General features: G+C 45.7%; 1 protein-coding gene across 2 annotated transcripts in view; it reads right to left on the bottom strand.

Annotated features, from left to right (window-relative positions):
• Positions 1–18,361, bottom strand: part of SUSD6 (sushi domain containing 6) — an 88,706-nt gene that overhangs the window by 47,849 nt on the left and 22,496 nt on the right. The window contains exons 1-2 of one of the 2 annotated variants that reach the window (XM_045564840.1): positions 835–883; positions 347–551 (exon numbers count right to left, since the gene is read on the bottom strand). In XM_045564840.1, the coding sequence (XP_045420796.1) occupies positions 347–467 (121 nt within the window). In that variant the 5' untranslated portion in view covers positions 468–551; positions 835–883. Of the gene's footprint in view, positions 1–346; positions 552–834; positions 884–18,361 lie in introns of those variants that run through there. The other variant, XM_045564830.1, reaches the window with a different exon arrangement.

Here is an 18,361-nt window from a genome sequence, read left to right on the forward strand (position 1 = left end):
GTCACAGAGTAAGCAAGTAGGAGGCATGGGCTGTAACAAGTAGAACGCAGTAGTCTGATTCCCAAGCCTGCACCCTTACCTGTATATCGTGCTCTGAACCCTGCCCCTCTGTCCTGCCTGATAATGACTACTGTAGGAGAGAGGGGGGGTGACAGGTTGTCACCAGCAGGTTCCCACACAGCCCTCCTCCAGCTGGCTTATTAGGCCCTGGAAGGACAGGCTCTCTCCTCTAGATACCACAGCACGAAAGCCCTGCCAGAAGGAGAGTCCCCTATCCTAGCCTTCCAGAGAAACCGTGGTATTAAGTCTTCTCCCTCCCAAACACAGAAGGCAGGTCAGGACTTACCAGAAGCGAGTCCATCTCCAAGCAGGGTGCTAAGAATCACCACCGGAAGGAATGCTCCATGTCTCACGGAGGCCACGCCAAACACTGAGGTGCTCTTTGGTGCTATCCTGCCATGGCACATCTTTTATCCGTCCAAGTTTTTTTTAAGAGAAAAAATTAAAAATCCAGAAGTAAGAATCCTGAAGTCAGCCAGGGATAGATTCACCTAAAACAAACAAACGGAAAACAAAGACATGAGTAAAGTGAAAACTTTAGCCATAAGTTAGTTAAAAGCAGTCACTTTGGTAAGAAAGCAATAATCACATACGAAGTTGAAAGAATTCTAGCAACTGAAACCCTGCTGCCAGGAGAGACAAGCACAGAAGTGGCTTTTCAACTCCTCCCTGGGGAAATGCCAGGGCTTGCAGCAAGCTGCCATCAGCATCCCAGAGCCAGATTTTTCAACAGGGCCAGGAGACTGGGCTCTGTTTCACGCGGACACGTTTCACCTGGACATCCGTCAGGCACAGCAGAGCTTTCCGAAACTGCCCAGCAGGCTCCAGCACAGAGGAGCAAAGGTGGCTGTTGACACAGAGCTGCTACGCCTGAGTTAAGCTTTGCCTTTGCCACTTGGACTCAGAACAAGTTCAACTAACCAAAAGGGAAAAAAGAGAGAGAGAGAGAGAGAGAGAGAGAGAGAGAGAGAGAGAGAGAGAGAGAGAGAGAGAGAGAGAACACATGTCTTAAAGAGGGAAATACACCGCCTAGAGAAGGAATGCAGCAGTGGGAGCTGAGGGCTCAGCCTGCTTGCTAAACCACCAGAGGCTGGATGAGCCCCCGAGGATCTGACTCGACAGCCTTGAATCTCAAAAATGGACCAATTAATCAAGGCTCACTGACACACCTGTGACCACATTCTGTTGGCTGACCCTGACAATGACGGGGGTGGGGTGGGGGGTGGAGGAAGGGCTGTAATTGCTAATTAGCCCTACCACCCACTCTGGTTCAGATAGACTTCAGAAGAGTAGGAACCAGCATCTTAAAAAAAAAAAAAAAATCTGGGGTCAGCACTTTTAGGATTATTTTCTACATGCCTTTTAGGGAGGCAGCTGGGTTGATGATACAATATGATGTGGGACTATTAATTTTAGTTCAATTATTTTATTTCATTTGCCAGTTACTCATTTATTCCAGTTTATAACAGGTATTCTAAATAGTATTACACTTTTTTTTTAATTCCACACACACACCCTTCCCCATTAATAAGGCTTTATGTGCACAGATAAGGGAATCTGCCATCTAGAACCCTAATAAAGGATGCTCCTGAGACTCTGCCAGGGATACTAACCAGATCTGATTTTAATCCATGTCTGGAGATTGACTCAGGCCTATGTTCTCCTCCTAAATAGGGTAACTGAAAACAGCAACATGAATGTCTCAGTCAGAAGGAAGAGCAGCTACGAGAGTCTTCAATAAGCATTAGCCAGGGGCTCATGAACAGAGCTAGCCACTTGTCCTCACCCACTTCCCTCTAATAACTGTGACTGTAGCAGTCTTCTGCTCCCAGCTTTACCCAGACTCCAATATGAGCCTTTAAAGCTGTGGAACACGGGTGCTTCATGAAGAGGTCTGGGGTAGAACTTGTGAGTGCCTGAAAATAGTACACAAAACTCTGTTGTATGTGTGTGTGTTTATGTGTGTAATGCATAACGTATACATTAGGTATACATGTATGTGGCTAAGAACAGTAAAGTCAGAATGCCTAGATTCAAATCTGTTTCCTCTATTATGACCTTGTGGCCAAGTCACAATAACTCTCAGCCTCAGTTTCTTCATCTGTACAATGGGGATAGTAACCATACTGTCTCTGCAGGGCAAAGACGTAGGATTAGAATAGACAAAGTGCCTGACACTTTGTAAGTCCTCAGTAAACACTGGCTGCTGTTGCTGTTCAATCTTAATAAGACCTCAGCCGCAGGTACCGTAGAGTTCATTGAGCTTCAGTCTCATTTGACAGATGGCAAACCAAGGTCCAAAGAAGTTAAAGGATATGACCAGGGCCCCAGCTGGTTAGTGACAGAGTTGGCGATGGGCCCTTTGGTGCTGCCGTTTTACATGTAGCCACATCTGGTAACCCTACCAGGCAGTCATCATCCCCTGAAGGCAACACCAGTGGATCGTCAAGAATGATACCTGTGTGTGCCACATCACAGCACGTGCACAACAAATATTTAAGTAGTGAATGGATGAGGCCACATATAGTGGTTAGGTGTTCTGTGCATGAGGAAAGACTACCCAGAGAAGGTGATGTTAAGCTGAGTCCTAAAGGATGGGTCTAGTGGGAAAAAAAAAAAAGAAGGAAAAAAAGGAAGTACCAAATATAAGTGGATCAGAGTACCATGGGTGCACAGTACTCCTGGAGGAGGCTGGAAGCAGGGGCTAACCCAAAGGGTTTCAACATTACCCTGAAAACCATGTGGTGCTTGCAAGGGTTCTAAACAGGGCTGTTACAAGACCAAATTCATTCTGGAAGAACGCTGTGGCAGGGATCTTAGAGGACTGGGGGGAGCAGAAGTACTGTGGGGCCAAGTGATAAAGTACATTCAGTATTTTGTCATCAAAGTAGAGCTCATTGGAAGGCAACTTGATAATATCTGTTCCCAAAATGCACATATTCTCTGACCTATCAATTCAACTTCTAGAATCTGTCCCCTGAAATCACATCTCCAATGACATATATGAAGGATATTCACTTCATGGTTTGTAACGGCAAAAGATTGGAGCAATCTAAATTTCATCAAAGGGGGACTAGTGAAATAAGTTATAGTGCACCCAAAAGAATACCAGTGGTTTAAAAAGAACAGGGTAGTTCAATCTGTGCTAATACAGAATGACTTCTAAGATTAGTTCACGAAGAAAATCATTTGCACATATGCATGTATTTTTAAAGGATACACACACACATATACCTATATGCACTGAAAACCCCTCTGGAATGATACACAAGAAATTGGTAACTAACAATTGCCTTCAGGGAGAAGAACTGAGTGGTTAACAGTTAGAGAAGGAGAAAAACATTTTTCACTGCACATATTCGCTTTTAATCTCCTTTAGTGCTATGCTTTGTACACACATTACCTATTCAGACAAAATATAAAGTTAACGTAACAAGGCCTTCCTATAGATTGCTGGTCTCCTCCCTCAACAAACTGACATTCAAATAAACCTCAAGAACCTGTGTTCCTGCTGCCTGCAATAGTCACTTCAAGGGTATGGCACAAGGGTCACCTCCTGAAGGAATTCTTTCCTGACACTTCATACCACACCCACTCCCAGCAGAAATGACCCCTTCTTACCCAGCTATGACTGTACCTTTAACAGGTTATTACATCTATTTGTTTATCTGTCCCACCTCAATAGGCTGAGAGTTCCTTGAAGGCAGGGACTATGAATTACTCAACTTGGAATCTTCAACAGGAAGCATGGGGCCTGGCATCTGACAGGCAGGGAGCAAATGTTTGCCAAACACATGAATACTGTAGGGAGGAGCCAGTACGGAACTGGGTAGAAGAAGATGTACATGTATGAGCTCCTGATTTTTTTTTTTTTTAACAGAAACAGCTGGCTCCTCCCTTACTGCTTAAGCAGCTATCTGAGTCAAGAGCAAGGGACCAATTCCACCATGTAGCCTAAGACCTGATCAAGTACAGAGGGGGTGATGGAAATGGAGGCTTTGCAAAGAAAAAAGAGAAATGGAGGGTAGTTAATGGAGTGTTTACATGTAAGGCTAAGCCAGGGGTTGTTGCTTCAATAATAATTCAGAGGAAAACTAACCCTCAAGACCCCAGAGAAGACCTGGTACTGCAGCTTACACACCTGTAATCCTAGTACTCTGGGAGGCCAAGGTGGGAAAATCACTTGAGGTCAGGAGATTGAGACCAGCCTGAGCCAAAGGGAGACCCCATCTCTACCAAGAATAGAAAAAGGCCAGGTAAGGTGGCTCACACCTGTAATTCTAGAAACTCTGGAAGGCTGAGGCAGGAGGACTGCTTAAGGTCAGGAGCTCGAGACCAACCTGAGCAAGAGACCCCATCTCTACAAAAGGAAAAATTAGCCAGGTATGGTGGTGTGCACCTGCAGTCCCAGCCACTTGGAAAGCTGAAGCAGGAGGATCAGTTGAGCCCAGGAGTTTGAGGATACAGTAAGCTACGATGACGCCACTGCACTCCACCTGGGGCGACAGAGCAAGACTCTGTCTCAAAAAACAAAAACAAAAACAAAAACAAAAAAACCCAGAGCATCACCCAGAGCAGGAGAACCCACCCAGCTACTGTAGAGAAAGGGTCACACCATAAATCTAGTAATTTTAAGAAATGATATGTTTTGAGCATAAAACAAACTCTGTCCTTGGATTGTAACCTTAGCATACCAAATAAAAAGCAAAATGTTTCAGAACAAATTAAGACTAGGCATTCATTATCCCTAGAGAAATTCTGACACAAAAACTTTCGCTTCAGTATTCCTTTAGTATTAATATGCTAGTGACCACTTCTAATTCAAAACAATTATCACTGAAGAGGAACCTGGAACCAAGCCTCATGTTCAAAGCTAGCACTCACCCAACCTCACAAGGAATATAGCATCTAAACTTAGAGGTGAGACAGAGAGAGGGCCTGCCGCAGACCCAGCCCCGCCTCTGCCGCCAGCCAGCTGGTTATCTGGCTTCTGTTTCCACATCCAAAAAAGGCTCTAAGGTTCTAAGTTCTCTCCCAGCCACAGAATTCTTCACCACTTCCACCCTTCTCTTCTTGTAACCCATCTGTTCCTCTGGTGGCCAGCTTTCCCCTTCTCTTCTTGTAACCCATCTGTTCCTCTGGTGGCCAGCTTTCCCCTCCAAAACACAGGGGAGGAGTCATGGAAAACCTGCATTCACCCCTCTGATCCTTTCTTGGGAACGAGTGCTGTTGCCCCAACAGCTTGTTGGTAGCAGGAAGCCTCGTGAGCTAGACTGTCAGCCTCACGGGGCAGGGGCTTGCCTCTCCCACCTCTGTGAACCCAGAACAACAAAAACTGGGTGACTATACCCTGCTGAATGTGATGTCATGACACTCATTTCCTGTCCGTAAGTTCCTCCAATGAGGAAGAACACTGCCCTCGAGCCACAGCTCTGACCTGAGGGAAGCCACTTACCTCATCTCTGCCTCTGTTTCCTCATTTGTAAAATAGGGCTATTGCTTGCTTTGACTATCTCACTAGGATACGCTAAGGCTGAAAAGGGACAAAATACTAGGAAATGCTCAGTAAACTAGAAAGACCCAGGGCTTCTATTCACAGTCTTAGCCAAAAGCCACAGACAGCAGAGGGCTATCTGAGAAAAGATGACAAGCAAGGCAAGCTTCTGGTCTTAAGAAGAACCTGCAACCTGAGCCCAGGGTTCACATGGTTTACTTGCTTGTTGCCCTGGATGCTTCCTGGTTAACCCAAGAGCCTGGAGTCTCCTTCCAAAATTGCTCCTGGCTTGGGAAGGCAGCAGCAGCAAGTGGGGCCAGCCGTGAAGCAGTCAGGGCACCCTGTTCCCTAGGCAACCTCTATGTCAGGGCCCTCCCCAGCCCACGACCCCTGCTGAGAATGCCACAGTCCTGCTGGAGGTGTGAGGTCATCCCACACTCTACTGAGCTCTCCTTTGTAGAGGCAAGAGGGGACTGACTCAGTCAGGCTGGGCTCCCAGATGCTGGGTAGGTGAAGTCAAACTCAGTGTACATACAATTTTTAGAGCAAATTATTTCCTAAACCATGGCTCCTTTGTCCATTAGTTAGGAAAGGGAACTGAGAAGATAAAACCAACATAAATGCTTTTCTTGCCTCAGACTAATCAAGAAAGGGGATGGAGGCAGTAGTGGTGAGAATCTAGAACAAGAGAGTTTATTTCTTTGATTAACCATCTTCACCAACCGCATGCTGCCACATGATGGGGGAGGACAAAGAACAGTTCCAGAAGTGTGAACGGAATTTAACCAGCTAATTACATTTCAGCCTATGATAAGAAGTTCCAACCCTTTGAAGTCCAAAGTTCCCCAGAAGAGTATGGTAAGAGACGTGACTAACACGGCCAAAGTTACCCAGGCCCTCCCTTACCTCTCTTTCCTTCAATGCCTCCCCTCCAGACTCCCACTCACCCAGAAATGGCCAGGCTACAGTATTAAAAGATATCTAAACATGTAACAGATCTTAATGCCTCCTACTCCCCCTGCCCCCAAAAAGATAAAATTAAGTTACTTAGAGATGCCTTCTGCTTTTTCCCCCTGTGGCTCCATGGATCCTTCCAATCCTACTAACCTCTCTAGCCTGTCCTCTCCTTCGAGCCACTAACACTCGGGCACTTCAATAGCCACAAACTCTTCTATTGGACTTCAAGATCCTTGCTGACCAGAATGTTACCGTACCCATTTTCTTTTAATCTCCAGCTCCTAGTCCAAAAGGCACAAACATCAAACTTTTGTTAAAATTTCACCCCCTCCAAGTCACATGAGGGGGGGTAAATCACACATTTACCCTCAGCTTTCCTCTTATGCCAGCTAAGCCACTGCAGAGCCTCAGAGGTCCTTCTGAGTTGCTTTGATATGCCTTGTGCCCTTGTCTTGTTCCCCTAGAATTGCTCACCACACACTCGGGATATCACATTCCACCCCCCAACATTGTTCCCAAAGCTTTAGACATCAGGAACACCAGCATACACACTACCCTATCCTGAAGCCTTCTCGCCAACAGTCTCCAGCGCTTCTCTTCTGGAATCTAACAGCAGGATGACTGTAGCAGGGACCTGTCCTGCCTTAGCTCCCAGCTCCACCACTAGATAGTGGATTGGCCTCAGGCAAGTCAGCCAGTCTTCATGGCGCTCCGGGCTGAACCTGGATGATCCCCAAAGGCCCCTTCAGTTCCAAGAAATCTGGAATGTCTTCTAGGGAACAGGAGGGCCCAAAAGTATTTCCTCTAAAAATGTAAGTCAACAAAAGTTCTGACTGGAAGAAACGGTAAATCTATCCTCATTGTTCTGCCTGAGCGGCCCTTTCCCCTACATCTTCTGAGACTGATGCCCAGACCACCTCCCCCTGCACTGCAGCAAACCCAGAACAGTCCACTTCCCCATTTAGAGCTTAATCAATCCATCAGCACATTTGTATGGGCCATCCCATCATACACAGTGTTCCTAAAGTGCTTTCCAAAAATAACAAACATCTAACAAAAAAAAAAACCCAGCCTCCACACAGGATCACTGCAGAGCTACAGGGGCCCAGGGAGAAAGAGAGAAGAGACACAAGAGAGAAGAAGGGCAGAGAGCAGAACAAAAGACAGGACAGAAAAATGGGAGAGGAGGTAGAGCCCCTGTGAGCGGGAACTCCACCTGCCATAAATTCTGGAACTGAAGGCAGAAAACCACTTTTCTAGTCCCAGCTTCACCAATGATTGATGGACATGGGCTGACCTTGAGCCAACACTCACTTCCCATGCCTCTGTTTCCTCACTGGTCAAATGAGAAACACTTCAACTAAATATCTCTTGGGGAGCCTGGGATTGTAAAAAGATTCTGGCAGATATTATTAATTGGTACTCCAGGGCTGTGGTCCCCAACCCTTGGGCCAAGGACGGGTACCAGTCTGTGGCCTGTTAGGAACCGGGCTGCACAGCAGCAGGTGAGTGGTGGGCAAGGGAGCAGCTGCTCCCCATCGCGCGCATCACTGCTTGAGCTCCGCCGCCTGTCAGATCAGTGAGGGGCATTAGATTCTCATAGGAGCTCGAACCCTACCGTAAACTGCACGTGTGAGGGATCTAGGTTGTGTGCTCCTTATGAGAACCTAATGCCTGATGATCTGAGGTGGAGCTGAGGCGGTGATGCTAGTACTGAGGAGCAGCTGCAAGTACAGACTATCATTAGCGGAGAGGTTTGACTGCACGATAAATGTAATGTGCCTGAATCATCCTGAAATCCTCCCCTCCCCAGGGTCCATGGAAAAATTGTCTTCCATGAAACTGGTTCCTGGTGCCAAAAAGGTTGGGGACTGTTACTCTAGGGGAAGTTATTTTCAGTGTCTGTCTATAAGCTGGATGAACGATACCCACCTCATTGGGTTGCTCTGAGGTGGAAATAAGATAAACCTGAGAGACTAGGACAGTGTCTGAAACAGTGTGCGCTCAAATTCGTGCTGGGTAAGGCCCCTTCCTGCTGTGACAGGCTGTGACTGTGCCCCACTAGACACTCAGAGGGCACCATTTCAGCTGGTTTGGAAACATATCCACAATGTTAGTCTAGACAAAAGAACAGCCAACAGGTTAAACAAGTGAACCTCCCAGGTACTTTCCCATCAAATTCTAAAAATATTTTTTAAGGTACCTAGTTAGCACTACCCCCCTCCCCAAATTAAATAACTATGTCTGTGAATATACTAAAATAATATTAGTGTCTGGGGGACCTAGGGAACACACATATACACACTTATTACCTCATTAAATAGGTGGTATTTGCCCCACTTTACAGAAAAATGGAATCCAAGGGGCCTAGAAGTCTTTCCTCCCCCTGCTTCCCTACTGAAAAGGATTCTATGCTCTTTGTTTTCCAAACTTAGTTCCCTTAGCTCTGGGAAAACTTCTCCAGACTTCAGCCCACAGGCACAGAGCTTCCTCTAAGCCCCTAGCATCACTGCCTGGATCCCGAAAGGGACAGCCAATCATACCCCTCCCCGAAGCCCATTCATAGTTACTTAACTTCTGCAGGCTGCATGTACCACAGGCACAGACCACCAATTCTCTCTGTGCCCCAAACTGCTCAACAAATACTGTTGAGTAAAAGGGAAAAAAATATAAACTCAGAAGACATAATTTGTGTAGAAAATACAAATCTGCAAAGGAGCAGCAGATACAAAACAGGAGAGGGGAAAGGGTATATAGAATCCTGAAGTTTTGGCCAGGTAGATGATTGGCGGAAGTGGCTGTAATTGGTTCCCAGACCCCAGAGATATATCTCATGTGTCATCACATCCCTTTGCTTGGTTCCCATCAGAGCTAAGTGGAACAGGCTTCAATACCCACTTGGCAAATAGAGTCCGGGAAGCTGATTTGCTAAATCTGACTTCTTAGGGCTCTGTGTTTCCAGTGACTATACTGCAATTCAGCAAATATTTACTGGCTGTCTTCTATGCAAGGCCTGGGTGATCACAGAGATGAAATGGTGCACAGTTCTTACTCTCAAGGAATTCACAATCTACGTGAGAGGAATTATATGTTTATCCACATAACACTGTCAAATTGTTAACAAGGGCCCAAAAGAAGGTTTTTTTAAAAAAAAATGCTATGAGAACACAGAGGAGACAGGAATAAAGACTTCTGATAAAAGCAGGGGAGAAGTAAAAGAGAAACCTTTGAACTGAACCTTGAACTCATGCACCCATTTAGTGAGCTATGAGGACCGTGTTTTGCATGCATAGTGCTGCTGACAAAGAAAGATAAAGCAATGGGAGAACAATTCACCAAAAAGACAACGGTGGGGTGGTGGGGAGGCGACTGATAATCTCATGATTTTGTCTGCCTAGAACCACTGAATGTCGCTGTCTGGTAACAGCAAACAAATATTTTGTCTGCACACCTTCATTCAAGAGGATGTTTAGGAGCTAAATTTTGGTATTCAGAGTACTTAAAGCTGTGCAGGAAACACCTCCTCTAGGTCAAAAATAGCTAACCCCAGAGAACTGGCTGGTGCAGTTATGTTTACTTTTTACCATCTCTGTGGAGCACTTTCCAAAGGCCTCCAAGTGGGATGGTATAAACAGGTCTGTGTCACTTCCTGGTTCTCAGGCCTTCTGCTACATTCCCAGTCAGTCTGGGAAGGCTGCCTATTTAAAAATAAACTTTAAAAACTCACCCAAAACCCCAGCGCTAAACCACCCTTCCCTCTATTTCATTCAATTTCACTAAAATTAAAAGGAGAGAGCAAGAAATGAAACAAAAATGACCACAGAGAATGAATCCTCAGGTCAAAACAAAAAATATGTGCTTAACTGAGCTCAATCATGGGCAAGAGATTTGGATTCTACTTGTGTTTCATCTTTAACTGGAAAAAGTGACCTTGAGCAAGCAAGCTGCTTCATCTCTCTGCACAATAGCTACTGCAGCATACTCTTAATTCCCATGCAGTTATCCAGATTTTCTGGACCTCAGTTCCCTTATCTATAAAATGGCACTAATAATACCTATCTCATAGGGTTATTTTAAGTATTATATGGGGAAATGTGTATAAAGCACTTAGCACAGTGTCTGGCACTTAGTAAGTCGTTAAAAATGGTAGTTACTGTTATAGTCATCACTATTTATCATTATTATTGTCATCATTACCTGAAAACATAGGGTTGGGCTAAATGATCTCTACTTGGAGCTTCTCTGGCTCCAAATCCTGATTCTTTAAGTCACTCTTTCCTTTTTTCTTTTCTTTCTTTTCTTTTTTTTTTTAGGGGCCTGGACAGCAAGAAAAGGCAGATAAATTTGGCAAAGCACATATCCTCAGCCTTTACGTCAGAAACACGAGGATACAATTAGGAAATCCTTCAGTGAGTGAAATGGGGCATATACTACTATCCCCACTAGGTAAGTCTTGCCTATTTCTCGCATTAAACCCTTAAACTGTGGCCAAGTTCACCCACAACACACTGCCTGTACTCCCATGAGCACTGAGAACAACACCTGACTCCCTCCACAGCCAGCACAACTTGACTTCACTGACCTCACCTTTACTTGTATAGGCAATTTTCCCAGCAGCTCCTTAGAGCACCCTGAACGATAGCACAGTGGCCAATCTATCCATTTCTAACAATGACTAATTTTTCCACAAAGTATTTCTGTTTAAAAAGAATCTTCTTGGCCTGGTGTGATGACTCTCACCTGTAATCCTAGCACTTTGGGAGGCTGAGGTGGGAGGATTGCTTGAGGCCAGGAGTTTGAGATCAGCCTCAGCAACATAAAGATACCCTGTCTCTACAAACACTAGAAAAATTAGCAAATTCGATAAAATATTTTTTTTTTTTCAGAATGGAAGAATACTCCTTGCGCAGATGATAAGAACTCAACAAGTCAGAGTTACTCAGTTCTTAGCTACGCAATCCAGCCCAGGGCAGCAAAATCTCTTCCTCATTAGTACACCCTGGGCTGGCATTCCATTCAGAGTCCGGCTTGGGGCTCTATACATCTTGGAGGGCTCATTAATGTGGCAATTCATTATTCCATGCATGTTGGTCTGGTCTCCCCACTAAACTGTAAACTCCCTAGAAGGCTGAGGCCACATCTGTTTTATGCTTCCTTTATAACTCTGAGACCTACGAATATTCAAAATGCAAGAGGTGCCCAAGAGGGTCTCTCCTCCCCAAAATACTCTGCCTGAACCAGTAATTCTCAACTGGGAGCAAGATTTGGCAGTTGTCCGGAGACATTTTTTTTTTTTTTTGAGACAGAGTCACGCTCTGTTGCCCGGGCTAGAGTGAGTGCCGTGGCATCAGCCTAGCTCACAGCAACCTCAAACTCCTGGGCTTAAGCGATCCTACTGCCTCAGCCTCCCGAGTAGCTGGGACGACAGGCATGCGTCACCATGCCCAGCTAATTTTTTCTATATATATTTTTAGTTGGCCAGATAATTTCTTTCTATTTTTAGTAGAGACGGGGTCTCACTCTTGCTCAGGCTGGTCTCCAACTCCTGACCTCGAGCAATCCACCCGCCTCAGCCTCCCAGAGTGCTAGGATTACAGGCGTGAGCCACCGCGCCCGGCCCGGAGACATTTTTTTATTGTCACAACTTGGGGGTGGGATTCTACCGGTATATCATGGGTAGGGCCAGGAATGCCGATAAACACCTGAGATATATATTTAGTGTGTGTGTGTGTGTGTGTGTGTGTGTGTGTGTGTGTGTGTACATATATATATATATATACACACACACACTAAATATATACACTAAATATATTTATATATAATAGAATAGAATCTACAATAATCATATATTATATATTATGCATAATATATAATAGAATATATATTATACATAACATATAATAGAATATATATTATACATAATAGAATATATGTAATAAAATATAAATATATATTTCTAAATATATATTTTTAGTCTTCATCTTGTTTTCTGGCATACTCCTAAAATCCTTAGAATCTCCAAAGTGCTGTCTTTTTTATATGCTAATGTTGACTAATAACTTCAGGAGGGGGCTGGTCAATGGAAAAACCAAGGCAAGATTAGAGAGTTGAGACTTTCAGCCCCACCCCCCAACCTCAGGGGAAGAGAGAGGGGGTGGAAGATCAAGTTGATCATCAATGGTTTGATCAGTCATGCTTAGGCCTCCATAAAAACCCAAAAGGACTAGGTTTGGAGGGCGTCTGGATAGCTGAACGCATGGACATTCCTAGAGGGTGGCACACCCAGGGAGGGCATGGAAGCTCTATACTGCTTCCCCGCTACTCACCCTAGGCATCTCTTCATCTGTATCCTTTGTGATATCCCTTATAATAAACTAGTAAACGTATGTATGTTTCCCTAAGTTCTGTGAGCCGCTGTAGAAAATTAATCAAACCCAAACAGGGGATTGTGGGAACCCCAACTTGAAGCCAGTGGGTCAGAAGTTCCAGAGGGCTAGACTCATGGCTGGTAGGAAGGAGGGTCAGTCTTACGGACTGACCCCTCAACCTGTGGGAACTGACACTATCTCCTTCGGGCAGAAAATGTCAGAACTGGATTGGAGGACACACAGCTGGTGTCTGCTGCAGAAGTGAATTCTTGTTTGTGGGGGAGAAACCCCCACATTTGGTCACAGAAGTCTTCCTCTGTGTTGATGATTGTTGTGGTGTGACAGCAGAGGAAAAAACACAGTTTGAGTTTTTCCACAAACAACATCCTGCCATGCACAGGACTACCCCGCACAACAAAGAATCATTTGGCCCAAAATGTCAATAGTGCTGCAGTTGAGAACCCGGAGCTGAGTGAATAAATGCTGAGATCTAGATGTCAGTAGATCTCCCTTAGTTGTACAAGTGGTACAAAATTCCCCTACACCACTGAAAAGCCTTTTGTCAGCCCACATGTCTCCAAACCAACATTGAGATCCTCTCATGCTTCCCAACTCAGGCTCACAGTCCCTCAGAGAGGAGCTCGGGAAAGAAGGCATCTGGCTTTTACCCCAGCTCTGGGGCTGGCTCTGATTCTGGACGTGTCACAAAACTTTTCTGGGCCCATTTCCTCCTTGGTAAAATAGAAGGTTGGAAAAGACATTCTTCCGGCTCTAAAATTCTATTTTAAATGCTAGGTTTGGTCTTATCTATTTACAGTGAACTAAAGAGAAAGGGCAAGGAGTATGCACATCCACCTTCTCAAGGACAATGGTCCTTACATTGTGGAAACCCAGCTGGACCCAAGACAGCTCAGAGAAGCCAGATCAGGTAAGAGGGGCCTGGGAAAAAGCTCTGTAGACACGGGCTGAGAGGCCTGCCCAGGCCCTCAGGTTTGAAATACGAAAGTCCTGACCAGCCTCCCTCTGCCTTCCCAGGGCCAATCTTTTTAATAAAGTTTTAAAAGACAGACAGACACACACACACACAAACAGTTCAGAACCTCTAAGCCCAGAGTCACCAAGAGTGATGGAGGGAAGTTACCTTCTTCTTTCTTATGTCCACACAAGGTGAGAAAGAGGCAAGGCTTGAAACACAAGCTAAATTAAAGCTCTTTCCAATGAGTGATTCAGCCCACCCCTGCTGTTGAAAGATTCCCTAAGAGGAGACATGGAAAACCGGGTAGTAAACCCAAAGGTACAAACTCTGATGTGAACAGACTCATCATTTGCATCTGAACAGAAAACAACAGGGTCCAAAGTTTCATTTCTAAAGATTCTTTTCTTTGTTTGCTGCTGCTGTCTTACATTACATAAAGATTCTTAGGGGCATGGGCAAAGGGCAAAGCACACACACAGAGGAAACAAAAATGCAGCAAGGGTTCTCCTAGCAGAGTGGTGGGGGGCAGCAGCTGGAACAAAACCAAGATCTGCATAACAGAGCACTGGGACAGAAGAAAGGACGTGGGAGAAGGGGGGCTGACTCTGCCATGCAGTCAGTACAGTGAAGGAGATTAGGTTGCCACTCACCCCACACTCCCTCCCCTGCACAGGTCGCTCACCCCTCTCACCCTACCCGCTGTCACAAGCAGCAGATGGCCCAGCCCCAGGCAGCTGGCAGAAGACACCAGGGCAGGAGATGGGGAGGACAGGGCAAAATCAAGCCCCATTTCTGGTAGAAGCAATACCTAGCAAGAGTGCCCTGGGGGTAAGGGTGGCAACGGCACCTTTTGCCACAAAGAGACACAGCTCAAATATAGCTCAGCATTGTGCTAGGTTCCTAGCATCTTCACACAGCTTGGAAAGAGAGAGCCTTGGGGGTGGTGAGCATTGGGGGAGGGGGGTCCCAGAACAGCTCCCAGAGTGTACTGGGGCATGTAGGCCTAGGAGGGATCATTTATTCGTTCAACATAGACTGTATGTACACCACATTCCAGGCACTGTGCCAGCAACTAGGGATACAGTCTCTGTCCTCAGGAAGCTCATGATAAGGTCAGGAAGAACAAGGAAACAGACAGTAATATAGTGGGTAAGTACTAAATAAGCACAGGGTGCTACGGCAGCACAGAGGAGGGGCACACCAGTGTGGGGGCAAGCGGCAGTCTAGCTGACACCTGGCTTTAGCAAGGGTGCAAGCAGAAAGAGGTGGGAACAGGGAAGGCGGGGCATTCCAAGGAGAAACACACAGGCAAAAGCTTGGAGGCAAAAGGGAACCAGGAAGTGTATGCTGTCTCAGCCTTTGTTAACTCTGGTCACCGACACCAGGAACAAACTCCTGGGTTTGTCAAGGAATTCTAACACATTACTGCCTAAAGGAACTTTGGGATCAGCTTGTAAAGCCCAATCTACCAATTTTAAGAGGGCGAAACTGAGGCCTATCAAAGGATTATGACCTACCTAGGAACACAGGGCTTGTGAATGGCTGAACTAGAACCCGGGTCTCCTAACTCTCACTAAACAAAGTTCCCTCAAATATCTCCCAGTCACAATCTGACCACTGACTGAGCCCTTCTGGACAGACAGACAGCCCCAGTACTGTACTCCACTGGGCTAGTCTGTTCAGAGCACCCAAGCCATGGCTCTCATCCAGGCCTCTGCCAGATTAGGAAGTCCAGCATCATTAGTCTCAGGAACGTCAACGTAGCAGAACAGCTCAAGAGAAAGCAAGAGTGGCCCAGGAGGCAGAGGGCATACCCAGCAGTACTGGAGATAGACTGTGTATGTGTGTGTGTGCGTGTTGGCAAAAATGAAGGGCCATTCTGAGAGCTGAAGGAAATTATCAGCCAATACAGAAACAGGAGGCGAGTATGAGGCACTGCCAAACCAGGCAGGCTTAATTAAGACTCTCCCACCTTCTTCCCCAGGAAGCCCACCCCCTCCTCTGGCTGGTCACACTAACTGAGCAGTGAGAAGCAGTCATTTCAGGAAAACTGAAGGCCTCCTCTTGGCTTAGCCTTAGGAGGTGGGCCGCCAGCCAGGGGGACAAACCACTGGAGCTCCAGGGCCCAGCTGCCCTCACTGTCACCTCCTCTCTGCCTCCAACAGCACTTTCTCTATCATGGTCCTCCAGCCTTCAGCCTGCCGCCCACTCCGGATCAGAGTGTGTGCAGAGTGGAAGAAAGCACTCATTAGCTTTGAGCATAACCCTCTATAGAATCTAAATAGAGGGCACAGTTATTTAACTGCCAAGGCAGAATTCGTCCTCTTCTTATAACAAAACAAAGATGTATGTCAACACCCAGCTTGCTGGTAAAAACTGCAGAAAGAGGCTACGGTGCACCATAGTTAAAGCCTGGTGACCTCAGGCTCCAAGACCCTCAAGTATGGGTGTGATAGAAACATTCTAATGATCAGAAATCTTTCCTGTCCAAAATGTCCTCAGATTCTTCCTCTGACTGTATGCTCAAGTGCAAAAGCCAAAGGCTGGCCCTGGCCTTGAGGGCCAATGCCAGTCCAGGGCCCTAGACATGGATATTCAGGGCAGGAAAGTGGCCTTCCAGAAAAGCTGACTTACTCAGGGTCTGAACAGCCATGTTTGGTCTAGTACAACAAAGGGGTTATGATGGGAACCCCGTGTCCTAAACTCTTTCACATCTGCCACAAGAAACCTCTGGGTGGAGGTAAGGGTTTGTATGTGTGTGCTATGCATTTATGGAGAGGACAGAGGACAACAGACTTCCTTCTCTTCCACCCAAACAACAACCCTTTCGAACTTGCCCTCCTGAAAGGCAAATAAATGTAGTTCTGATTTCCAAACCTCACTGTTTGAGAGAACTTCTTGTTTTCTCTTTCTGCTTTTTAAAACAGATGAATGCTCCCCTAGGGGAAAAAGCAGCTGTAAATATAGAAGAGGGTGGAAAAAGAATCCTGCTTTGAGTTCCAGAGGAACCATTGTACTATTGTAAAAGGCCTTCTCAAAAGAAGCAACACACCCTCTTCCAAACAGAAAACACACAGCCTCATCCAAAGTTCTTCTCTAAAGTGCGACCTCTGGGCAGATGATTTCTCCACATGCTGCTTCCTCCCCTACGTGACACTGAGGCCTTCACATATAAAGTGAGTTAGCAATTTTCTTCCTGGGAGCCTTAGAAAGAACTGGCTCACAACACAGTCAGTGCACCTGCTACTGAGTGTCCTTCACCATCATTACCATCATCACCATCAAGCATCAAAGGACTACATTTTATTACCAAACTGCTACAGACATCTAAACAAATTTAAGCCACTATCTTTTTAGGCAAACTGAGGCCATGTTATTTACTAGTTGAGAATAGAATGGGAAGAGGGTATAAATCTGAGACAGGTGGCCTGGCTTCTACATTTATTACTTTCCAAAAGCAACAGCATTTTTCAAAGGTTCAGGGTTCTGGGAAATTACCCACTGGCTTATTAAATCCCTCCATTATAACAGCAGAAGGGCTGCCACCCCAAAATCCATATGCCAAAAATAAAAGGTCTTAAAAAGTGTTTTAACGAAAGTTTGTCAGAAGAAAATTCAAGCTGGTTTTATTTTCATATAAGCGACAATTACATGCTTTTCCCCTTTGCAACCTACACTTCCTACCTAGAATTCCAGTAAATTTAGATGTGCCCCTCAAATTTAAACTGGGTAACAGGGGATTGAGCTGGCTGAAATTGGTCCCAGGCCACAGATGTTACCAACCTGTTTTACAATCCTAGGTGGATCTGAGAAATGAAAGGGAGATGGAAGGAAAGTTAACATGATGCTTAAAGCTCTACCAAAGTCAGAAGTGGAGGACACTGCTTTTAATTTCATGCAAGATTCTATTATTCAAAGAAAAAATGCAAGGTAACCCTATAAACCACGTTGGTGACAAGGCACAAAAAGAAAATGTATTTGCAGAATACATTCAAATCCCCAAACTTCCCAGAGGCATCTATACAAACAAATCCTCAGTCTGACAAGTCTGCTCACTGTTGCCCCTAAGTGTCCATTCTCTGTGGCCAGGCACCTTTCACACCCTCCTTGTGGATGATTCACCAGAGAACCTGGATCAAACAGCAGCATCTGGCCTCACCACCATTCCCCAAGAACCCTGTCAACTTCTAGGATGAGCACATTTTCCACGTGAACTTGGGTTTCAAGAGAATCTCAAGATGGAATGAACTCTTGAGGGACAAGTCTGACCCTTCCTGCCCTTTCCATTTCCTCTCAGGTCTTGGTTCCCAGAGTCCTAAAGGATGGTCTCTAGCCTCCAGACCCTGTTCTGTACAAGGTGACCCAGAATCCTGCTGGGAACCATACTCTCAAAGCACTGTCAGATCACCTGTTACCTCCAATGGTCCACCTTCATCCACCCCATGTATCATCCTTCCCTGACAGTCTATATACAGCTTACAAAATGCACAGAGGCACGGTCCCCAA

Source organism: Lemur catta, chromosome 1 (assembly GCF_020740605.2).
Source record: "Lemur catta isolate mLemCat1 chromosome 1, mLemCat1.pri, whole genome shotgun sequence".
In the NCBI taxonomy this organism is placed as follows: domain Eukaryota; kingdom Metazoa; phylum Chordata; class Mammalia; order Primates; family Lemuridae; genus Lemur; species Lemur catta.